At 29.6% G+C, this 26980-nt stretch overlaps 1 protein-coding gene across 1 annotated transcript in view; it reads right to left on the bottom strand.

The window, feature by feature from the left end:
* Positions 1-25637, bottom strand: part of LOC129971083 (uncharacterized) — a 98078-nt gene extending 72441 nt beyond the window's left edge. The window contains exon 1 of the mRNA XM_056084554.1: positions 25419-25637. Coding sequence (XP_055940529.1) covers positions 25419-25510 — 92 coding nt within the window. The 5' untranslated portion in view covers positions 25511-25637. The remainder of the gene's footprint in view (positions 1-25418) is intronic.
* Positions 25638-26980: the final 1343 nt, after the last annotated feature.

Here is a 26980-nt window from a genome sequence, read left to right as displayed (position 1 = left end):
AAAAGAAAGCATTGTATTCGTCTAAAAATTCGAACTCGAAATTTTGACGTGTCTCCCCATTTCAAAGCACAAAAAACAAATTTTTGAAATGTTGCCGATCAACATAATATCTCAAAATCACTTTCATCTAAATGAATGGAATTTGATATTTAGTCCAGTTTTGAAGTTTCCCTGAAATTTTGAATAAAATCTATGTAGAAGAAATCAATCCGTCTGGCTGTCCGATTGCAGGTAAATACGGTTAATATAAAATTGAAAAAGCAAGATAGATAAAATTTGGTATATTGATTTAGTCTCTAAAGTACAGATCCGTACCACATTTTGAATTTAATTGACAAGGGATCGTTCATCTATTGATACGTGCTTTCACGTACAGTCAATCTAACAATTTTGCAGAGAAAAATTTGCGATTTTTTTTTGATAAATCAAATTTTATATATCGTTTTTAGCATCTAAAGAGTCATTCTGAATGAAATATTGAATGAAATTCGTCAAAGGGTTGAAAGGTTGACGTTCCAATCTTTAGCTAGGTAAAAGAGGGCATATTATTAGAGAATATGTGAGAATGTTTCAGGGAGATTACTACCGCTGGTTTTTATAATTTTAAGTAAACAGATTATGAAACACAAAACTCTCATGTGGGACTATAAAAACAAACATCTGAGCACTCGTGACATTCCAATCTTGTGTAAGACAAAAGGGGGGAGGGTATATTATTAGAAAGTATGTGAGAAAAAAAGTGCTATTAAAATTCATTTCCGTTTTTTCTTTACTAGATTATAAAGCACAAATCTCTCATGTTTGTGGGTATATGGACAAAAATCTGAGCACCCTTGATTTTCCAATCTTTAGCTAGGTAAAATGGGGTTTATCATTAGAAACTACCTCCACTGGTTTTTGCAATTTCAAGTAAATAAATCTGGGTACTTTACCAAATGAAAAGTGGTCATTATGAGCCCAGTCAACTCAATAATCGACTGATGCGCATTTCGAAGGAATAAATAAAAACCAATCTCCGAAAAATAAAATTGTCATTAGGTCATCCCACCAATTTTATAACGATCTAAAGAAGTCAACCTCGGACTTTTCATGGAAAGTATAAGGTCAAGGCTGTAGATCCCGCTTTGCAGATGTTGAAATTATTTTGCAGAAGTTAATGAGGGAGTAACATCACTGGAAAAGCGTTTCGCTTTTGTCGACAGGTTTGCCTCCAATGGCCGGGTTGAAAGGAAAAGTAATGATCAAGGGCATTGTCATCACTGCTCAAATTAACATCCAGATGCAAATGACTTGAAGAATGATGTTTCCCTCTTCTTTTTTTTTTATTCGAAAAGAAAGAAAGAAATATTGGATTTTTCAAAATAAGAAGTCGATGACGCGAATGAATATTGCAGTGCAGCAAGTTCGGGATCCAGCTATAGAAATGAATACGATGACAACAGACTTCTGTCTTTATGCAGCTCTTTCAGATCGCATGCATTTGATAGCAATTAAAAATGCAGGGTGTGACTTGGCTGAAACGAAAGATAATCATATTTTTGGAAGATAATGTGTTCTGTTTCTTGTTCATTTTATTATTCTGATGATTCATTTATATTTATGTTTGCCCAAATAAATAAAAGTCGGACGGAAAGATAGAAGCGCAGTTAGTATTAAATATATAATTTATGAATATCTAAAAGAAAATTATAAATATATTCAAAGATATTAGATTGTACCGATATGCAGGGCCGCCGCGTGGGTATTAGGCGCCCTTGTTCAAATGGAAATTTGGCGCCCCTTTATGGGGTTCTGTTGCACTGCTGCAAATTATATGTGCTGCATCATATGATTTTCTCTCAATATACTATTTGAAAGTTGAAAGCCCATTTATGTCCTTTGCTACTAAATAAAGATCCAGATAACGAAACTAATTTAACTAAAATGTTAGAAACATTTTTTTTTTTCGGAAAATTTATTTCTGAGAATTTAATGTGAAATTTTTTCTTCTTTCTGCTGATTCAAAATATTTAAGTAAATTAAACCAATATTAATACAAATTACTAAAAAGCATTTGTTATAAGCAATTGAAATATTGAAAACATATCAGTTACATTATAAACTTTTAATGAAAAAAAGCTATAATTATTAGTAATTTTTTTAGAAATTTTTTTTTCGATTATTTGGAAATTGTAATTGTAAATCAGAAATAGATAAATCAAATTCTGCCCAATTAAGGGTAAGATTTATCTGGGTTTTATAGAGATAAATAAAAAGTTGCTTCTTGAATTCTTTTGTTAATTTCAAAGATAAAAGTTTTTCTTAATGAATTGTTTCTTTTTATGAATATTTACTGCTATGAAAATAATACTAATAATATATTTAGATTGTTCATTTACCTCTAAATAATAATCCTATTTTTTGGAGCAATTATAAACAAAAAACGATTTGAAAACAATTAATAACAGTACTTTGCATCCGAAGCAATTCACAGAATGTACGCACTTTATGAGCAGCGACTACGCATATGGTTAAAAATAAAGGTATTCCCTGTTAATTCAAGAGCACACAACGCACGGTGGCGCCGCCACCATCATAAAAAAAAAGCAAACCAAATAAGGACGTTGAGCCGCAACAGCTTCACAGCACGTAAAGAATAAATATATGCCGATACAAAACATTCCTAATTTCTGTTGTTACATGTTATAAATTCTTAGATTTTTAACACGTTCCGTGTGGTAGCGTGAACTCCACACGGAACGTGTTTTTATTGTTTGTATCGGCAATCAAATTTTGTTTTACACAAAAGAAAACAACGCGCAGAAAGGAAAACAAAAGTAAAATAATATTAAAATATAAAATAAAATATCATTTTATTGCTTAGAAAATATAAAACATTCAAAATTGCAAGCGTATAATTAACAACTTTATTTTAAGTAACATTAAATTAAAAAACTATAAGTACTATAAATTTTGGCGCCCCCCTTGCCCAGGCGCCCTTGTGCCACCCTCACGCGGCGGCCCTGCCGATATGTACCAAGTAAACAAAAATGTTTGAAAAACGGTTGCAAATACAACATTGGGTCATCTTTATTTTCACATTCCCGTCTTTAACATTTTCCTGTTTTTTATATTTCTTGTTGGATCTTTCGTGTTTTATACGTTTATAATGTATTAAAATAACGAAAGGAAAGGAAAATTGATGAATATATTTAAAGTACTAATTTGTGCAGACATTCATTACGCAAACATAAAATGTTTGAAAAACAATTGCAAAAATTGTATTATCCGCTTTTTGTACCTATTTTTAACATTATCTAATATTTGCAACAATTTTTGTTAGTCATTTCGTGTTCCTATGTTTATTATGTATTAAAATTCACAGATTTACGTTTATGAAATTTTATATCCACCATTTGAAACAGGCAATTCAGATGGAGGAAAATCTAAGTAGTAAAATGGCATCGTAACTAACCAAAAACGCAGAGAGTAATCATAACTTCATTTATAAAGGAGGGCGGAAATAATAATTAATTTTGGTAATTTCTATGGACGTGAAAGACATGCAATATTTGATAATTTTTGTGAACAAGAAAGACATGCAAAAGAATAGGCATGTACAGACAAAACAACTTTGACTGTGTATTTATAATAAATCGATGATAATATAATATTATCAATTCATAAAAATAAAATAAAAACGATAAATTACAGCGCAATTTTACCCTTCTACAAGGCAGCTGAAAAGCAGAAGAAGAAAAGCTGAGAATAGTATGAGCAATTCATTTATATTGGCTATTTATTTGAATTACTCTGAATAAGAATGGAGATATGAATGGAATACAATAATACTGAATAATACAATCAGTGAAATATTAACCTTTTTTTTTTCTTGAATATTTTACTAATGCATGTGGCTTCTCGCCATTTTAACCACTTTCCGTAAAGTTACTTGAATATTGTAAAAGCTGAGAATTACTGTATTTAAACGATTGTTGAAAAGGCCAAAAATAAAAGTTAATCGATTTAAGAAAATTACAACATACTTTTCGAAAAAGTACTACTAATATAAGGAGTAGGTAATATTGCATGGAATGCCAAACGATATTTGTAAAATTCAAATCATATATTACTGTTTCCTTCTATTGCATTGAAGTCCACTCGCCAACCATTCTATGTCACTCCTCTTAACCTCTCATAAATGGCATAAGGAAATAGTTGTCTGCAAACTAAAATGAAGAGGTAACAGGTAATATTTGCATTTGATCTGAAGTGGTAAGAAGTAATGTCTCTATTTCACCACTTCCTCAGTTTAACGGCTCTTTGTTGATTGAAGACGAAATTTCCGTTCGTAGCCTTAACATAGAATGTTTGACCTACCTTTTGTTTGTAACATGACTTATATTGCCAGTTTTGATAAATAAAAATAAAATAAAACTTTATGCATTACTTCCTTTCATTATTTTGAAATTATTTAAATGCACGTGGACTAAAGTTTAATAGATCGAAGAAAACTAATTAAATAAAAATAAAGAAGCAGAAATACTTATTGGCAACATTCTGAAAAAATGATCAGCCTTAAAAATTTTCAGAAGCTGTGCGTGTTTTTGTTCTTTTTAATATCTCATTATGATCATTTATTTCCTTAAATGTGCCAATACAGATCATGTTGAATATTTACTTTGCAATAAGTGCCAAATTATTAAGTGGGAAACCATCTTCTTTGTTCGTTATTGATCAAGATTCTTCTAAACACAGCATTTCTTGTTAGGAGTCGAGAAAAATGAAGATAAAGCGGCCGAATGGCAAGCATAAATCTCAAAGCACTCCTGAACTGAACTGAATTAATTGGAAACTTTCCAGACATCACCACCATCACTAAATAGACTAGAGGCAGAGACTCATTGCACGTGTTATTTGTAAAACGATCCTAACTCCAGATCTTTTATATCGATTCAATATTTCTGACAACCCCTTATACATCAACGGCAACGAAGACAGTTACATTTACCGTCTTCTATTAAAGTCATCAAAGTAAACAGTTACAGAGTTGAGCTTTGGAAAAAAAAATTTATAATTGAATATCCGAACATCTCATTTGCATTTCTTTTGTCTCTAGGTATCGCAAAAAGCATCATTTAGGCATCTTTATTCAAACCCTCAAATATTTTAATATCCACTAATTGTAAACTCTCACCAACTAGGGGATAAAAAGTATAGTAGCCTTTGTAGCTATATCTCACTCTGTTTGCATTCAAGTTCAAGATCAAATGCCGAATTATGCGATTTCAATAAATTCGCTTCAATATTCAATATTTTATTATTTTTGCTTAAGACTGAAAGGAATCAATAAGTATTTAGATGATAAGAAATCTAACTTTGCCTTCCAGTTAGCCAAAAGAATTTTTATTTTTATTTTATGACTGTGGTAAAGAAAGAGTTAACGAATCGAATGACACTAAAATCATCCATTAAGAACAAGCGAAAGAGTCAAATAGTGATGGAAAAAATGTGTAGATTTCTTTATATTCGATATCAAAAAGTTGCTAAAATATGTAAAGACAAGATAAATAAGGAAGAGAATTTTTACTTGTAAAGTCTCTTCTATTAGATTATCTTTAGCAGTAACAATAATTTTCATCTTGGAGATGATTCTGATTGGTATAAAAACGTAATCAGAAATCAAAATGACTCTTTTTCTCCCATACTCCCTAAAAAAGCTACAATTCTTTCCCTTCCCCCGCATAAAATTTCGGATCTTTCACAAGGCCATTAATGCCACAGGGGTTATTATTTGACAAGGATTTTTATTTTCAAGGAGTTCCACAAATAAGAGCTTTGTGTTTTGTAATTTAGTGACGGAAACCGAATATGCAATCTGGGTGCTTTTTTTTCCGACCTGCTGAAATCAAACTTTGACACAAAAGTACAATGGTAGCAATAGGATCATACATGAAATTTCAATAAGTTAAACGGTTGGATTTAGGCGTTATAGCGTTTACTTGCATGCGAATGAACAGTTTTACAGTTGGCTAATCCTTGGACAGACACACCTTCGATATAAATGCACTCCTTAGATGCTAAAACTGCATACAAAATTTCATTCATAAAACTGGTGCGAGGTTTTCTTTTTCTTTTTTTTATAGTTATCGCACTTATATACATTAAAATGTATAGACAGATAGACAGTAATTCAGAGAGGGATTTGGTTAAATATGAATGAAGAGTAAGTACTCAATCTGTCATCAAATTTCATTCATCGAGATCTTCACAATTTGGAGTTTTTGTATTTCTTTACAGTTGGACAATCAGGTAGACAGACAGACTTTAAAAAAATTTGAAGGAAATCTACAAATTCAAAACGTATTTTTCTGACTCAGTAAACACTGCAGTGAGAATGCTCTTCATAATCGCGAGTTATAGAGTTACAATACTTTCTCCTTGCATACTTCTTAGACAAGAAAGTTAAAAAAACCAGCAGGAATGGTCTCCACGAAACTTTCTCATAATAAAGATGTTATTCTGAGAACGCTTTGCATAGCATTGGCATACAATAGTTATAAAACATTAACCTTTGACGGGAATTTAACAATTATTCTGAAACTAACGTGTCATCCTTGGCGCATTTTTTTTTTTTTTGGCGATTAATCTATGGCATGTGATTGATGCTACCCAAAAATCGAATTTTTGTTTTAGATGTACTTCTCCCACCCGATTGTACAAAAATTTGACAGAAAACTGGACTAGAAGTCACAAAATCCCATATCATATTTGACACATTAAATCATTCCATTTTTGAGTTATCGCGTTGGCACGTTTCTAAAAAGACGGAATGGACAGACATTCAACCCGTAGTTATATTTGCCTCAAAATTCGATAGATGTATGGAATATAGATGCTAATTCTTCGTACCAAATTTTATCCATCTGGCTCTCTTCTTTTTGTAGTTATGGTGTTAACTTACGTTCAAGACAGACTTCCTTTGTACTGATTTTGCACAAAGTTCGACAGAAATCTACACATTTGGTGTAACGACCGTATACCAAATTTCAACCGTTTGGCTCAAAGAGCTTTTGAATTATCTTTGTCACAGACAGACACTTTCCAAAAATGTGATTTCTGAAATCAGGGTGGTCTAAAAGTTTCTGAAATCAGGGAGATAAAAAAGTCAGGAGTTTCGCTGAAATATCGCGTTCGAATTTCTTGACGATTACTATACTTTCTCTTTATTAATTATACGAGAAAGTAAAAAGAAACCTAACATCAATCATTTTATCTGCCAAATCCAATGAAAGCATGGAAGCTAAGAAATCCACCATCCATCAGACAACCCCAGCCATATCGCCGTAAGCACTGTCCAGTTCCGCCATCATTAATATTGCAACGGTTGCTTCAGGGAAAAGTGCCCAAAATGATGGACCCATTTAAAATTGGCGCACGTGATGAAATTACCATGTGCCGCAGGGTAGGACTTATATCGAATCGAATGACTGACGGCTTTCAGCTTTGCTCCGATTTTTCTCACGCTGTTCGATAACTGATACTTCTTTGTGTTTGTTTATTTTTATATCGCGTGAAACAAGTTTGCGAAGCTAGAATTATTGAGCATTTTTTATTTTTGAGCAACAGATCTATATTTACCAACAGGGCGATTTAGAAAGAGTGTTAATGCATCAGAAGATGATAAGTAATGTTATTTCGGATTGTCTATTTTGATCGATCCATTTAGGGAAAACCGCTGGGCAAGAATTAATGCCTTAGCTGTTTCAGCCTTTATCTGTAATCAGTTCGCTCAGACAAATTTAGAAAGTGATTATTTGTGACGGTTTTAAATAGAAAAAAAAGGAATGGAAAGTAATTGGTATTTTGATTTATAAGAATTGGGATAGAATTCTACCTTTTATATTTTCAATTGTTGCAAGACATTTTAAAGCCCTTTTTTTTTTTTTTATTTTAACCCAATATTTCACAGTGGATCATATTTAGAATGTTTCAATTTCTGCTTTTTACTTTTGAAAAAATAAATCATCAGAACATTTTATGTCGAGATTTTTGATGGATTTACACATTTCGAAATTCCGGAGTCTTTATATACATTTAAGAACTATGCAAATCTATGAATAATATAAATTAGAAAATTCAATTCGAAAGAAATATGCATCAATGAATGTACATTAGATTTTTATTTCCAATATTTTCTCCAGAAAATTCTGCCAAAATATAGAATTTGAGAAAATATCGCTTAAAAATGTACCATTAAAACATGTATCATGAAGTTATAAAAAGCAGTATACCTTTCCAAGAATAAGCTTATAAATAAAATTCGAATGCTTTTATGAAGTAGGCTGTTTAAAAATATAAAAAAACACTTGATATGTGCTAAAAAATCGATTTTTTTTTTTAACATAATCATCTATTTTAAGCCGGCGTCCTGGCATAGGGGTAGCGCGTCTTCCCCGTGATCTGGGCGTCCCGGGTTCGAGTCCCGGTTTGGGCATGGTTGGTCTTCTGTTGTTCTATCTGTGAGATGTGTGAATGTGCCCTCCTGTAAAAAGGGGTTGTGCAAGCGAATGAGTGATGCGTGAGTGGCAACGTCGTACTCTTGGCCCTAGTTGGCGCTGCTATAAAAAATAAGAGACGTTCCCCCTCAGGCTTAAATCGCTGTCTTCGTAACAGTGGGCTTGTCAGTGGCAAGTGCCATAAGAAACAAACAAACAATCTATTTTAAGAATTCCTGTTAGACATTAAAAAGAATCTTCATATTCATTTTAGATTTCCATATTTGTTTTATTAATTAAAAATCAATTTTAGCCAAAAAAAATCAAAAAGCCAAAATTCCAATGAAAACTCATTACGTTTGTAGAAAAATATTTTCTGCAGAATAACTTTAAATTAAATTACAAAATTATATCTAGTTCCAGATTTATATTTATTTTATATTAAACGTAACATATGTCAAATGAATTAAAATAATGAAAAATTAAGTGAAAAAATAAATTAATTAAAACAAAAGAAGCATTAAAAAATTTTTGAAATTAAAATTTTACTATGCTTTAAAAAAAGCAATGCATTAATTATAAAAAGTTTTATAAAAATGTATAATATATTCTAATGTATATGTATACTAAATTTCATAACTTTAAATCAATAATTTTCAAAAAAACTTAAAAGAGCATAGTAAATAAACAAAGCTTCATTAAAGATGACTTATAAAAAATAAGATTTATTCGAAATTTATGAGGCCTGACCTCAAGCACTGCAAGCAAAACTCAGCTGTTTTGGGCGTATTTCCGCCTACAACAGCTTGAATAGAAGTGTCAGATGATATTTTTCTATTTCCTTTTCTTTGTGTATATTTTAATTAATAACTAAAAACAAAAACAAATCCTAAACCACTCTTTTCGACGAACTTCTGGCATATCAAAGTTTATTTAATGATTGCCATAATGTAAAGTGGGTGTTGTATATTAATAATTTTGAGGCTCGGAAAACAAACTGTCACCTGATCTAATATTTTAATATTGCGCAATGTTCTTTGCGCAGATTTCTAGAATTCTGTTTTCTGATATTTCAGTCTTTATAGTGGAGTCAGAAAAAAAGCAGAATTTTTCTAAAAGAAGAAGAAAAAGGCCTTGAAAAGTGTTCTTGGTGCTAAAAGTGTTTGCATATTTTATTGATTGTTTTCTGTACTGGTAAAAAAAAGACAATAAAAGTACTGACGTCATATAACCGAGTCTGGCGTGTTTCGAAAAACATTGATGTCATACCAAACGATTTTTTTTCGATCTTTTTGCTTCGTAAATGTATTTTTTCAATTTTATTTATTTAAAGCTGAAATATAATACTAATTTTTTAAAGATAATGCCACAGTTTTTATTTGACAAATAGCATACTAACAATTTTATGAAATCGATGTTCATTTTGAGAGTTTCTGAGAATTTTTCAAAGACAATGATATATTTTTTTATCGAAAAATAGCTTATCAATGAATTATATGAAAACGATATCGATTTGGAGAATTTCTAAGAATTGAAGAATTATAATACAAATAATTACAGCAGATCCGGGTTATTTTAATTTCATCATTTGTGTATTTTAAATGAAATGCACATTTGTGGATCGGTTGCTTAAAACTTGGCACGTGTTTCATGAAAGCAAATAATATTTTTAATAAAATCATCATACTGATTTTTTTTCAATACAGTGTTAAGGTTTCCAAAATTTTATTTTCGGAAATAATTTAAAACGAATCAAATAATACGTAGAATGCTTTCATTTTCTTATCAGATGTGCAATGTTCGATTCATTAGCTTTATTTTAGTTGCTGTATTTATATTCACATATGTAGGGGCAATAATAAAAACATTTATCTTGTGCACATTATAACTGCCATATAATTGAAATCAAATTTTGAAATTAAAATATAGACAAATTAAGTCCGTCATCAGCACGGTATCATGTTTCGGATTAAACATTTGACTATCGATTAATTTTTACTTTCTTGTATATGAAATACAGAAAAAGAAAAAAAAATTAATAAACAAAAAAAATTCGACTTCGAAATTTTGTCAAATCTCCATATTTCAGACAATCCTAAATTCGAAAATTCTATCTGTGAATATCATGACTCAAACGCATTTTGAAATGGACAGGTAAATTTTATTATGTAGTTTTTAAACTAAATTTTTAAATTTGTATTAAATTTTAAGCAAACTCTTTTCAGTCTGTTCGAGTAAAAATGAATATAATAACAAAACATAAGTAGATAGATGAATAATATTTGGAACACAGCTTTAGAATTTAAAATATGGATTCGAATCAAATTATGAATCGAATCCATCAAAAAGTTGACTGTCTCTCAATGTGTATATATTCATGCAGGTAAACACAAGGACTTTAAAAAATGAAATTTGAAGTGATCTTGTTACTAAAATTGCAATACCGTCTCCAATTTTGGTTTCAGTCGGTCAGAGAAATAGCCAAAATGCAGACTCAATTTTCCTCACTGTACCACATAACATAAAATGCTTATATGCGGTACTCTGAAAATAAAAATTTGAGCTCTCGTAGTGTTCATGGCATCTCCCGAACTCCACATTAAGGGTGAAGGCGGATTTAATATCTTCACTACAGAAAATTTTGGAGAGATCACTCACGGTGGGTTTCTTCCATAATCTCCTGAGCCAACAGCTCTACTTGAAACCTTGATATGATAAACTTGTCAGATATTTAACAAGCGATCAGATATTTACTGATAGATAAAGGGTGTCCAAAAATTAAAGCAAGATTTGAGTTTGCCATCATTCGCGCAATAAAGTGTTTGGCAACCCTATTAAAAAAACCATTTGACAGCTGATGGTTTGGGGTTAGTAAAAATGGAGTGACTTGCTTTCATTGTTGAACAATATTTCAAAAATAATGAAAATCTGGCGGCAGCAGTTTGAAAATTTGAGAATTGTCTCTCTAAATCACGTGATTTAACACCACTGGGCTTCTTTTTATAGGATTAATTGAAGTCAAAGGTCTATGCCAACAAGCCCACAAGCATGCATGCATTAAAGGAGGAAATTCAACGCTGCATCAACGAAATTCAGCCACATTTATGAAAAATGTCATGGAAAATCTCGACAAAAGAATGTATATGTGCCAGCAAAGCCGTGGAAGCCATTTGCGTTATGTGTTATTCCATGTATAACCATATCCTGTATAAGATTCAATAAAACATAACAATTTAAAGGAAAAAATATTTTTTTATTTAATTCAAATCTTGCATTAATATGTTGTTTTATCGTGCAACGTTCCATTTTTATTAACCCTAAACTGTCAAACGGTTTCTTTAATAAGGTTGCCAACACTTCACTGCACGAATCGTGGCAAATTCAAATCTTACGTTAATTTTGGGACACTCTTTAGATTGACAAAAAGTTCATCTTTTGACAAATTTGGAAGAAATTTATCAAAGGATTTGATTGTTCATAATAAAAATTCTACAGCATTATACTGAATGGCTTTTTCGTAATAATTTTTCGTAATCAAAGAAAGACTTTCTGACCAATTTTCTTATCGAATTTTATGCGTCTAGAGCAATGTGCTTCCAAATTATCATGTTCATAGACACAATTCGGGCATCAATTTTACAAAATGTAAAAATTTATCAAAATCTCAAATTTTTGGAAAATTGTAATGATATTTTCATTTTATAAACTTAAATAAATTAATCAGCTTCACAATTGCGTTTATAATTTCTTCAACTATTTTCAAATGTTGAATTATGAAACTTTCTTTTATAGTGGAGATGCTTGTACAAATCTGTTTGTTCATTAGAGGATAAATTAAAAATAAAGTTTATAATAACTCAGCATTCAGTATATAACAGAACGATTTTTAAAGACATCGGATTTAAAAAAAATCAGTACTAAACTATTTATAAAACCTTTTATATCTCGATTCAAATCATAAAAACTGAGCTCAAAAAAACTATAAAAAAATTGAAATCTCGCAAATATTTAGTAGAAACAAAACTGATCCAAATAAATCTATTGCTGCAAAAGTGTGACAATGAAAAAGCAGCCCAATGACACAAAGATAAGGCAACGGTACGTGACTAAAGAAAAGAAAAAGAAATTAAGGAATTTCGAGAATTCTCGAACGAATGAAATGATATCAGCAGTAGAAGTTTTTTTTTATTATTATTCTTATAAAAATCCCCCAAAGCCTAAGATAAGAAATGAGGTCAACCCCAATATAATAAATAATTCTCTATATTATTATTTTGTTCTACAGAAAATGTTGGATCTTTATGTTTCATTTATATTTTCTCAGCTGGCCCATACTTATTTAACATCGGTTTCATTTAATTTTATATTGTTGTTTTTATTTATTTTTTTCCCTGATAAATAAATGTACTCATGGGAACATAAATTGAAGTATGTTGTTTTAAGATTCTGGGGAATTTTCAAAAACGTTGTTGACTAAGGAATGATAGAGAAAGATTCTATCATGTACAAAAGACAAAAATATGATTTCGAATCTCCTGGGCTCTTAAACGGTACCATTTAGAAATTTGGTAGAACGAATATGCATGCTAGTAAAATGACCGTTGATAGATAGATCTGACTCAGAACAAATTTCCTGGTTTCTTTCCATTGGAAAGCAAAAGTGGACCAACTTCTCATTAAGAACATTTCAGAAAAATCTTTCTTTTAAAAAAAGAGTACGATGAACTAACTCCATTGCTCCTTCATAAATGACTCTCTTTCATATTACTTTTTATTGCAAAATTTCAGATTGTTATTGTCGGAGGGAAATAGTATTTGCTATATATTAAAAAGATTAATTGCTACAAGTTAAATATATAAGTTTAAAATAAAGATAATTATTTACTTCAAATAGGCAATAAAAATATCATAAATGCAGCAATAAACGTCAGTAGAAATATAACAAAATTGCAATTACAAAAATAGCCAAAAAAAGCAATATTAAAAAAAAAAAATTATAGTCAATTCCTACTTTCGCAAGAATTGATTTCGCATTCTTCACCTTCACGTGAATCCTTGAATTTTACCGATTGAGATACTGCTTGTTGATTTCAATTGTCATTACAAACTGCTAAAACTCTATTTAAAGTATTAAAAATTAATTAAATTTAATCATGAATTAATATTTGAAATTACATTATGAAGTCAATTTTTTATCTTATTTATGATCGGGTGTCGCGTCAGTAATCTCAGAGCTTGGCGACAAATTTGGCGACCATCTGACGACATGGTGATGGATTTGGCGACTTTGGCGACCAAATAGAAATAACTGGACAAATTTAATTAATTAATTAATATTTGAAAAAAACTGTATTAATATGAAGTGTCATCCACTACAAGTTTACAAAAATGTATTTGAACTTGAGTGGATGAATAAAAACTGTTTTATTAACGATTGAAAATTTGAACAAGATATATAAATATATATAGGAAGAGTGTGAGACAATAGTAGGAATTGAAAAAATAAGTGGATACAAATTTAACTCGGATATACATAACTTTGAAAAGTAGCATAAATTTTGTTATTAGACGTTTGAGCAAAAACTTAGCAAAAAAATTCTCTAGATTTGGAAAAAAAAAAAAATCTCTTTTTTTTTACTTTAGATTTTTTAGAAATAAAATAATAAAATCAATAGAATCACTTACGTGGCATTATAATCGCATAAAAAACATAATTGGTCTTACCATTTAATTGCACATCATTTGGGATATGCGGTGAAATAAAGTTCTCTTTAAGTAGGTAGGAATTCAAAATCAAATAGGAATCGGGCACATTTACTTTAGTTTAAGTGCAAACTGATAGACTTCTTTCGACCAATATTTCTAGTTATCACCTCTTTCGCGTCTTCTTTTTTACATCATCCATTAAATATGATAATTACTCAAACACCCTATTGTGCAAGCTTTGGAGTAAATAAACCTGATCATATTACCCAATAAAATTGAAAAGCACCATGTTCATTTTCTTACAGGAAAAGAAATATATTTCTAAGCGCAGATGCAAAATTTAAAAGAAATTTGTGATAATTGTAACATTTCAAATTTTATTAAACATTATTATTTCTTAATAAAAAAAATTTCTAAATCAAAAAACTAAGCGTTTACTAAAATTAATAATATAAGGAATACTAAAATGCATTATTTAAAGTATTTTAATCTAACATTATTCAAGTTAATATTAATGATTTTTCATTAATTTTTATTTTTAAAGAGAAAAAAATCGTTTGCATTATATGAAAATTACACTCACTAATACTTATTTTTTATTGATTTAAGTTTAAGATTTTTTTTTGTCGTTTTCCTTTTTTATCGCTTTTAAAAATGTTTATTCATGTTCACAAAATGTTTATAACAAATTATTTCATTCTTGCAGCTGAATCATTTTAATAAATTTAAAACAGAAGCACTGTAGATTTGTTTGTTCAAATGAAGATTATCTACAGATAAAAACGTTACACATTCTTATCAACGAGCACGTCTGTGGAAGTGTCATATTTACAACCATTTTTCTTTTTTTATTCCATACCATTTTAAACTTAGCTCTTATGCTGAAAATAAAATCTTGGATAACACCAGCGGATTTCCGCTTGGTAAATACGCCAAGGAAAACCTTTTAACTTTATTACTTTTCTACACATCTTGATTTTTCTGTTTGCTAAGTACATTAAATGACACGCAGACTAAAATAAGTAATACCAATAGGAATAAAAGTCATAAAAATATAATAGGAGATAAAAAAGTTAATATTTTCTAGCACTTATTTTCTGGTCATGTTTGAAAAACAGAGATAGTAAATAGCTTCAATCAGCAATTTTTCTCACAAACAATCCAATGCTTAAACACCATAATACAATTTTATTAAATAAAGCCATATAATGATTTTATTATACGTTTTTTAAAATGTATTCTCATTAGTAATATTTTTAATTAAATCCATTCAAGATAATATCATATCACATCAATTTCATTTTGGAATTCAGTCAGAACCTAATCGTATGAATTCACACCACTGAATGATCCAAAATCTGACGTCATATCTTTTTATTAATAATTTAAAAGAAACTTCATTATTAAGATTGAGAATTTGCTTCAAATCGCCGATGCTTCGTTAAAAGTTATAATCTAAATATTTAATGAAAACTAATTCATTTATTCATCAATTCATTTTAGAATTCAATATGTCTTTTGCTGATGGAAAAAAGATCTGGTGTCATACTTTAATGTAAAATAATTTGCAGTAAATTATTAGAAGACATATGCAGTTAGCTTTAACCAGGTGGATTTATACTTTATAGATTTAAAATAATTAGGAAAACAAAAGAAGCAATTGTTCAACTGAAACAACTGCATCACTTCGATAATTTCTATTTTATAAAGAAAGTTCCTGGCCCCTAGATAGTCCATCAATGATCACGTGCCCTCTACCATTTTCTATTTTCGTAAAATATCGCAAAAAAAAAAATCTTTAATGAAAATTCCAACTTCAACACCTGAATAAACTGCGGCATTTTCTTTCGTCACTTTGGCTAACCAATCAGAATACTCCACATTTACTGTACAAGTAAAGATTTTAAGTACATTAAGAAATATATTCTGCAAACTGAATAATTAGGGTTGCCATATTTATTACTTTTTATGAACATATTTTAATTCAGCTAACTTGTTTTTGGATATATAATAATACACCATAGCATTTTAATGGTGAAATCTATCGCTTATTTTTATTTTCTCATTTACAACGTATAGAGAAAATATTGTAATTGTGAAAAATTTCAACTCGATATTTTAATGAATCTTCATGTTTTAGACCCTCCTTGAGTTCGAAAAACACATTTTTGGCATAACGTCTGTCTATGACAAAGATAACTCAAAAACGCTTTGAGCTGGATGGATAAAATTTTATATATGGCCTTTATATCAAATTTGTAGATTTTTATCAAATTTTTCACAAATTCCCTTCAGAGGAAGTCTCTCTGTCCGAATATAAGTTAGCACAATAACTACAAAATGAAGAGAGATGGATAAATAAAATTCGGTAGACAGATTTAACAACTCTAACGTAGACAATAATTAAATTTTGAGCCAAATCCAGCAACGGTTTGATTGTCTGTCGGTCTGTACTTTAAAAAACATTAAACACGATAATTCAAAAAAGCAATGACTTAAATATATTGAATTTGGTATAGGATTTTGTGACTACAAGAGAAGTTTTGTGTCAAATCTTTGTTTCAGTCGGTTGAGAAAAAAATGTCTAAAACACAAATTCGATTTTCGGATACTATTAACGAAATGCCAGGGCTTAAGCGCCAAAAACCTCGCCAAGAAGGACTCGATAAATCAGTTAAAATGCTAAATTCACGCCAAAAATTGATATACCATAACTATTGAGCGCCAATGGCATGCAAGACGCTCTTTGGCATGATTAGTTTATTAAGAGTATAATAGAATGTGTTGAGGAGACCAATCCAGCTGATTTCACAGGTAGCTGACTAACATGCATGCCATTAATAGTTCATGTATTTTCAAGTTACTGAATCTAGTTATTTTGCAAGTGGGCCTCAATTAAATGTACAACTTTACAAATTCACAAAATTCAATTTTACAAAATGTGTTACTTAAAAAGCGTTTAGAGATTCAAATTAAAGCAGTGTGTGTGTGTGTGTGTGTGTGTGTGTGTGTGTGTGTGTGTGTGTGTGTGTGTGTGTGTGTGTGTGTGTAATGATATTTTAAGCTCTTAATTTCAATTTATATAATTTCCAAGATTTTATCTTAATTTAGCCCATAGTAACTTCATTCTGAAATATTCTCTTATTTCGTGATCCAATTCCACTTTCTTTACTTAATTAATTCAAAATAGGCTTTATAAAACTGCTGAATCGACTAAACTCCGATACTTTTACACGCTCGGCGTGAAGGGGTAAAAAATGTCCAGTAAGCACATTCTTTCTTAAAAGATCCCTGTGTTTCCCTTACATGTGATTGACATGCGTCAGAAATCCCTATCAGAATCTTAATAATATATTAACACTATGGAGAAATATTTTACCTATCAAAATCTAAGGTTATATAAGGCGAGGGATAATTTATTTCGTCCCTTCTTCCCCACTTCGGCTTTTGTACTGCGCTGTGGCGGACATCTAGTCCGCGTCTCTGCTTGTAAATAATTATGCTTTCCCGATGGGTATTAAAAAGAATTTAAAAATGTAAAATGTTTCATCTATGTCTTCAAACTGCGTCCTGCTTCACAACAAATAATGTTACATATTAAAGAGCCGACAGGATTCCAAAAATTGTTACATATATATATATATTTCTGGTTTGGGAAGTAAAGTTCAAGAGAATATCCAAAACTTGCTTTGTCAAACGACATTTACTCAGCTCAATTCTTCCTTGATTAAATATGGAGAAAAAATTGGCGTAATTGGAATTTTTGGCGTAATCCCTTTCATCGGCCGACACCAAAATGTGATGCAGACCATCAGGTATAATATTCAATGCACAAATATCAAATTTCATTTATGCCGCTGATTAAGTCTTTATCATTTTCTAATGAATGAAAAACAGTCAACCCGTTAAAAGATTTAGTTATGAGATTGCGGACACCCTGGCTAAAGTGGAAGCTAGTGATGCTTCTGTGCCTTCTGAAACTCTTAACTTACATGGAAATTTTCAAGAGACCTAAAAGTCGAAATAAAACCGCGTGGCTTGTCACACCAGTGCATCACTGATATAAGAATAGTTGTCCGGGGGGGGAGGCACTTTGAAGCACTTCTAAGCACTTTGAAGTCTGTCCCAAGTGCTTTATGGAAGAGGCTTCACCTGATCACATTCTTATTTGTCAGGGCCTCTCCAGGCAGGATATTATTGACAATTTATCGTTAGTTTTGGACTTCTTCAGATTTCAAAATTTCATAGATTTGATATAACTCTGCTGTTTTTGAGACTGTGCAACAACAAAGATTTGACAAAAAAATTAACATGTGATACTTATCTATCATTTTGAGGATAAAATCACACGTCAAATTTCATCCATTTCTAATGTGTGTTTAGTAATCATGTTCACATGCACACAGACGGACAGACATGTAGAGACTCTATGATCACATATCCTAATTCCATGTACAAATCATGCATCCAAGTTTGTTAAAATTTTACTCATTTGATACGATTCCACATATTCTAGATTTATTATTTATTATAGCTATTTTCATTCTCTTATTATCCAATTCACAAACTACAAAAAAAAAATTTATGAAATTATTTTTTAAACATAGGAAGATCTAAATCGTAATGATTTTTCATAATCTCGAAATCGAATTTCTTAATGGCTACAATCATTTCTATGTACTTATATCACACAGGACAAAGTTAAAAGAAAATTAATAATCAAATATAATGCGGTAGAATTTCAGTAAAAATCAAACATCCATACCATAAAAAATTCATAACTCAACTTAATCAAAATCTAACCTCTCACTTCCTATTCAATACCTCAAGAACCTGTTCGCGAAGACCTCCAACCCTTTAACAGAATGTGAAAACAAAACCACGGCGAGGTTTTAATCCTCACCGAGAAACTTGTTAAAACAATAAGCGGACAAGTGGATGCCACGAGAGGATACGTTATCTTTCCCATTGTCACATTCTCAACCGCCAGATAGTATCTTTTGGATGAGGAACACTTCCGGACCGATGCCGGTTAATTTGTCGACGCCTACACGAGGAAGCGGTGCAAATCAGATCTGACCAGTGATGCGACCGATTGGAGTTAACTGTAGGGTGCAAGGAAGGAGTTTCGGACTAGATTCATAAAACCATTCAACCATAAGTGCTCAATTAAAAGAATGCAGATGATTCCATCTGATAATATTCCAGTAAAGGGATATTCGAAAGTAAGAATCTATTCATCAAATCACTCTCTGAAGCACTGTGATAAACTTAAAGAATGATAGCTGATAAATTAGACATGACACTACCAAAAACGACAGACTAACCAGAGATCTGAAGTATTGGTTCGAGCAGCGGGAAATTTGAGTTTATAAATACAGTTACAAATAAAACTGTACTTTAGTTCTGAGTTATCCATAAGAGCAACATCATAGAATGCAAATTCAGAATAATATTCAGAACAAACTAAAAAAAAAATGCTTATATAGAAACAAATTATCAATTCTTGTTACAATATTAAATCAAAATATAGATACATAATATATCTAATATAAAAATAAACACTTAAAATAGACAAAAATATATATTACAGAACTGAATGTCTAAGATTTAAAATTTCAAAAGCTTAAAAAAAAGAAATCAAAATTTCTACAAACGTTAATTAAACAAAATTGTACTGCTTTAACTAACTCACTATAGAAGTAGCTGAATATTTCCTTCAATTTCTTCAGATTATTTGTATTCTTAATAAAAAATTTTTAAAAAAACACTTTCGTTGTCGTTAGTAGGTGTATTTAAATGAAATTATATTGTAAAAAACATATGATTAAAAAAATGATAATATAAAACCAAGAGAAACGCACTTTCAGTAAATAACTGAATAACATGAAATTATATATTAAAATGTACAAAATCTATTTATCGTTTGGAACTTTTTGAAAAACAATAATGAGAATATCAATTGCACCAAACGATTTTTCAACACCATTAAAAGGCAATATTCTCTCAAAGCTATCAATAATTTTTAAAGAATAACAGAAAAATTGAATTGAGGAATGCCCTTGACAATTCGAAGGCAAATAAATAAAATAATTTAAAATATCTATAATATTATTATTCAAAGAAAAGGCAACACTAAAAATAAAAAAATTTCTAGGAATGAAACATAAGTTTTTAATTAATAAAAAAATAACTATTTAATTAATTTTCATGAAATCTTTACTAAAACTTTCTTTCTGCTACGTAGATTTTAAAACAAAATTGGAAGAATATATTTAATTAATATTTTTAAAAACCATCATTAAAACTTTTTTTCTTTTTAACACAGTTTGTGTGCCAAAATTTGAAAAAATTCCCGTCAGTAATTTCAAACTCAAGAAACATACGAACTATTTTTTTAATTTTTTACTTTTATTTATATAGACAAAGGTTTTACAATTGTGTATTCAATATCGTAAAAGTATGGAAAAATAAAAATGACAATAAGCAAATGAACACCAGTTTCAGAAAAAAAGGTAGAATACTTTATTTGAAATTAATAGATTATAATGCAAAAAGAATGAGAGAACCTTAATCCATCAAAGTATCTAACTCGGCTTTTGTACAATAATAAATTGTTGGATAACAAAGAAAATCTGAGCATTCTTAATATAAAAAAGCATGTCCTACAACTTTGTGAAAAACAATTTTGATTATTCTTCGAATGAATTTTGAATTATAACCAAACTAGTTTTGTTTCTTCGTACATGCTCTAGATGCGTAACACTATAATGACGATTGATAAGAACACTTGCAGAAATGATAACTGAGCTAAGGTATGGAAAATAAGACCTTTTTTGAATATAAAGTTTCTCCTAACGCCAGTCCTTTGCAGTAGATCATAGACGAAGTACAGAAAGCAAAAATATTGCAACAGTTCAAAAACTTTTGATGATTCTCCAAGTTTTTGATAAAGAAAAAAACATTTTTAGGATTATGTCTATCTATTGGTTGTTCGTGGAATATAATAACTCAAAAGTCCTATAGTTAGAGTCATGAAATTTTACGAGTACAGGGGTGTTTGTGGGACCCCAAAAAATCCCCTGAAACTTTTAGGGACTTACTACCGACATTTTGGAGTTTCGAGAAGGGAGGGGGGGGGGGAGAGAAATGAAAAATTACGATTATGAAGTATTGAATGACCTAATTATAAAAGTTCAATGAATTACTTTTTTTGCAAAATTAATAACCATTAATTTTGCAAAATTAAGACCTTTGAACCCAGGTCACGTGATCGCACATCTGGTCGAACGAAGTCTCTCCCTTTTTTTTCTGCCGCGCCTACTTGCCGAAAAGAATCCAGAAGAGAATGTCCGAGAACCGGGGGAATGAGCCATAACTCGCAATAAGGAAAGAACAAAAAAGAAGTTTTTTCCCCCTTTTCACGCATTATCACTGCCTTTGGAGAAAGAAAGGAAAAGTTTTCACCACACACACTGACCTTGCGTTTTCTGCTTTCAAAGCAAACAAAATTACCCAGATCAAAATAAATAATTCATTATTATTCCTACTTCCTTTTGAACGACGATCCCCGGAATTTCCGGGTATCGAAGTTCAAAATCCCCGGAATTCCGGGGTTTCCCCGGAGCACAAACACCCCTGCGAGTATTCTTTACCCCCAAAATTGTTTATTTCTGTCAAAATTTAAATGATTTAAAAATAAATCTGTCTATGTTTATGTACGTGAACATGGCAATTCAAATGCGCAAGTAGCTATATACATGAAATTTGCCATTCAGTTTTATCATTAAAATTTAAGATGTGTATCAAATTTTGAACCAAATCCATCGTCGAATTTGATTGACAGAAAGCGATAACTGAAACGCATAAAAATCTAGATGCATGAAATTTAGTTTCTTAATTTTATACCATAACTGTAGTTCAAGAAAATTAATTGGTGAAAGGAAAGATTATCAAATTGCATACTAGATTTTTTTCAGAGTACTACGAAGCTGAAAACAAAACATATCATAGCATGAGAGTATACAAAAAATTTTGATCAGAATACTCCTGCCAGCTTATTTTTTTAATATTTGAAATCCACGGAGAAATTCGTCGAAGCATTTGAAGGGGGGGGGGGTCACTGGTTTGAAAGCGATCTTATAACGTAGAGAAGAGAAGGCGAAATACAAGAATTTGACTTTATATTATAGACTTAAAAGAATTATTTAAAATAAACCAAGTACAAACTTTTAAACCTTTTTCTTGCTGAACAGATAAGTATTCAGTAATTAATTGTTGAATATTTATTTCCAACAAACATATTTAATTGAAACTAAAATGCACAACGATTAAATTTTCCTTCATAGTATAAGAGAAAAAGTATGAGCCAATTGGCGATATTGGTGGTAAAATTCAGGATAACAGTAATTTAATGGAAAGAAAATTGGTCCAGGTGTATTCAAAGTTTGATCAGAAAAAAAAGAATGAAAAAAATTGAAATTAATAAAGAAAAAAAGTAAATGATAACTAACAAAATAAAAAAAATACAAAACAGAATTATTCGAAAGAAAAATTAAAATGGCAAAACAAAACAAAACAAAAGGCAAAAATGAGCTATCAAAAATAAAATTTTGTATAGCAAGAAAAAAAAAGAAATTATAAAAAACAGAGGCAGAACTTTTGAACAAATCTAATGAAATTTTTGAAACTTCCTTTTCTTGATGACCACCAACTAACCATTTGTCTTATATTATCTACATCTAATAGTTTTTCACGCAGGGCATTTTGAACGATTTTTTTCAATATGCATGTTCATAAGACGTAAATTATTGACAGTAAGTCAAACTAAAAATATTATCGTGTCTATAAAATCTGAAAAATTCGAATTAACAAACTATAATTATAATACCGAAGAAAATTTAAACAAAATAAAATATTTCAAAAACTAAAAAATTACTCTTATTATTATATACAGAGACTTAATTTGCTCAATGGATCTAATGAAGATTTCTATACGCTTATCATGCGAGCATCAATTAATACCATTACAATTATAAAATTAATCATACCTTATAAGAATTCATATAGTATGTAAAATTTAATTCAATAAGCAACTTTTAAAATAACACTGCAATAAGCAACTTTTAAAATAACACTGCAATAAGCAACTTTTTAAATAACACTGGATAACAATACATAATTAATTCACAATTCATTCAAACTAAAATTGTGTAAGACAGCAGTTGACAGATAAATAGATGCAAAAACCTTAACCTTGATTTGATAAAACATTGATCCCTCTTTATTCAAACTCGTAAAACGTAAGCGTCTGATTTATGGCGCTGTAAAAAAAGGTCATTGTTTTTCTTTTGAATACGCAAAAGAAAGGCAGGCTTGATGAGGTTTTAATCGTAAAAATTTTATTTAATCATCTTCCGCTTTACCAATGAGTGAATCAACTCGTATACAAAATATACATAGGAAAAGTAAAAATCGACACACAAAAAAAAATCTTTCTCGAGATTTTAATAAATTCAACAACTATTTTAATAGTCGGTTTGTCCATGTGAATATGGTTGATAAATGTCTGGATTATGTAATCGTACACTAAATCTGCAGTAGTCCAAAAAAAGTTTTTTAAAAGTTTGATTCTCTTTTAGACTACTTTTCTACAATATATAATTCTTTTTATCAAGATGCGCGGCTAGAAAAATCGAATATTTACAAAAACGATTTAAATATGTGTGTTACATTCCATCCAAAGAAAATACATTATATTTATTTATTGTTGTTACTGTGCTAATTTAATTTAATTTATTGTAGTTAAGCACAAACCTCATATTGCTACTATTACTATAATGAATGCTGGCATCCAAAATATAAATGCAAAACATAGCGCAAAATTTAAAAAACAAGATTTTTAATGATACCGCTTTAATTTTCATACGATTTTTTCTCTACTTTTTAATAAATTTTTCAGAATAATTTAAAGTATATTATAGAGCATTTAATTTTATTGTTTAAGTTACAGTATTTTTCTCGCATGTGCATTGGGTTCATATTACATACATTTTGTAGGGGAGTATATTATTACTGCTGCTTTTATAATTACAAGAAAACTGTAAAAATGAAATAAAGAATGGTTATTTAAGACTCAAAGATTATAATGCTGTATAATATTTGGGGATAGAGGTCCGAAATGTTTCGCAAAAAATGATTTTCGAAATTATAACTGAAAAATAATTAAAATTATTTTAAGAAACAATATCAAATTATAACTAAAAAAACATTTAAAATATTTTTCGAACATTTTCTTTGAATGCAATATACTTAACTAAATAATATTCCAAAACGATGGTCATCATTAGTAACGTTCTCAAGTGTATTAAAAATCTATATCGAACGTGCCAACGTGAAAACAATCTTATTTTTATAAAAAGAAATTAAATACTATAAAGTTGTTTAATAAGTTATCACTACTAAACTTATAAATATCAGAGAAAAACTTTTATTTATTTATTTTTGAAAGTAAGGAAAGAGAATATTTTTTACAATTCATTCCCTTCATTCTACACTGAAAAAATTAGCATTACATCAAATTCATTTGACATTTTCTATGTCAAAAATTTTTTCAAATTCAGAAAATTGGCAATATTGGAAATAAAATTAATTTAATAATTCAATATAAATAACTGACTAATTAATAAGATTCACTATACATTCAATACAATTTTTTTAAAGCTGAAATCATTTATATAAAATTTTTATAATAGCAATTAAGTTATTTCTTTATTGTGTTTACAAATTAATTTTATTTGCATATGGAAAATTTTCTCATAAAATATTTTTTGTTAAAAATTTCAAATTTTCCGACTCTATTCTTTAAATATTTTGAAAAAAAGAAAATGAAAAAAATAAATAAACAGTAGTTTCAATAATCATGTATATAATAAAGAAATAAATCGGGGGTGGGGGGGAATGGTTTTGAAATACCATTGCCAACCTCTATTTTTTTTTTTTTTTTTTTTTTTTGTACACAATATCTTTTTAAACTTTAAGCAATTATACAATGAATTAATAAAAGGAATAAAAAAATATCCCTGTTATATAAAAATTTGTTTCACCGAATAAAATAAAATAATTTTTATTACTATTGTTATTGAAAAACGAGAATAGCGACTCGTTTCTCAAAATTGTTTGCTCTACGGAATAATTTAAATAATAAACTGAAGAAAAATAGAAAAAGTGGCTTACTTGAATTGATTTCTATTGGAGTCAGTTCTGTAGCATTTATCATTGGTCAGTTTGACCGCGGCTCTGGATGAAGTGGAAAGTCCTGAACCCATGACCCATATGGATGGGGGGAGAAAATGACCCAAGAGAGATTCGATTCCTTTCTCCTGTGCTTCAATCCGCGGCGTGGATCCAAGAGAGCAAAAGTGAACGCGCGGGTTTTCTGCTCTCGATCGCGAGAAAAACTGCTGTTATCGTTCAACTGTTAAAATCCGACGGATGAGGAAATTTCCCGTTTCGTTAGGTTACCATATTTGGCAGTTCATCGCTTGCGCTGCGGGAACTTAAAGTTCTTGGAGATTTATTATAAGGTGTTTTCGGTGTTTCACAAAATGCATTTATTATTATTCTTTTTTTTTTTTATTAGACTGCTGAATCGATAGAAAATAAAGAAAATTAATCAAAACATTCACAGCATAAACAATAGAGTAAACATATATATTTATAAAAATAAAAAGTATTCTTTTGTTAAAACCATTCTATAGGAATAGTTCTTGATAAATTTTCTTCTTTTTTAGTTTTCTTTTAAAAGTAATTATGTAATATAATAATTTATTATTATGTTTGGATCATTAGGCTTATTTTTTGCATTCGGTAGTTTTGAAAAGATTTATTTTATTTTTTTATTGATATATTTCAAAATATACAATAAGTGGTATATTGAATGTATAATAATTTTACAGTTTTAATTATTTTTAATTTATTTTTTATTTATTTTCTTATTTGAAAATGAAAGGCGTCTTCAAATTATGTAGTCGAAATATGGAGCTTACGGAGTTAGTTATAATAGTTACATTTGTATATATTCGTAATAACTTCTACGAATATAAGCAAAGTAAAATGAAAGTGTTAGTTTTCAAATGCTTACAACTTTGATTAAGAACTGAAAAGATAATTTACTATTAACTTATATTACATTTCAATTTTATATTAAAAAAAATGGACACAGTCAATAGAATATATCCTTGAAACAATTTTATGCATGTTCATTTTTCGAATCTCAGTTAATATATATACATCCCATTTATATCCAATGAGATAATAATACTCTGATGTTGCATTTAAAAAGTCCTTAATTAATGTTTTCAAATAGCATAATCAGTTCTCCTGACTTCAAAATTACAAAACAAAGGTATAGTCACTTGCCATTTAATGCTTAAACTCATTTAATGTTAGGCAACACGCGCTTTACTTTTGTAACATGAGCAAAATTAAGTTGGCCGACATATTCCTGTGAATATGAAGCGAATTTATTGAATAATATTTACTGAATGATGATTCAAAGCCTAATCCTTTTGTAAAATTTTTCTGATCAATATATTCTTCTATCATGGATCTCGCTCATTATGGTGTAAACGAATGGATCTGTTACAAATGTAACATTAACCCATTAGTTGCCATGATCACTGTTTGTGGATTTTAGAATTTTACATACTCTAAGTGGCGCGAAAAATATATTTGGTACGCCTGGCAGTTTATCTCATTTTATGGATATTAATCAATATTGTGTGTAGCAGAGATAG

Source organism: Argiope bruennichi, chromosome 6 (assembly GCF_947563725.1).
Source record: "Argiope bruennichi chromosome 6, qqArgBrue1.1, whole genome shotgun sequence".
Lineage (NCBI taxonomy): Eukaryota > Metazoa > Arthropoda > Arachnida > Araneae > Araneidae > Argiope > Argiope bruennichi.
The sequence above is the reverse complement of the archived record's forward strand: the minus strand, read 5'-3'. Positions and strand labels throughout refer to the sequence as shown.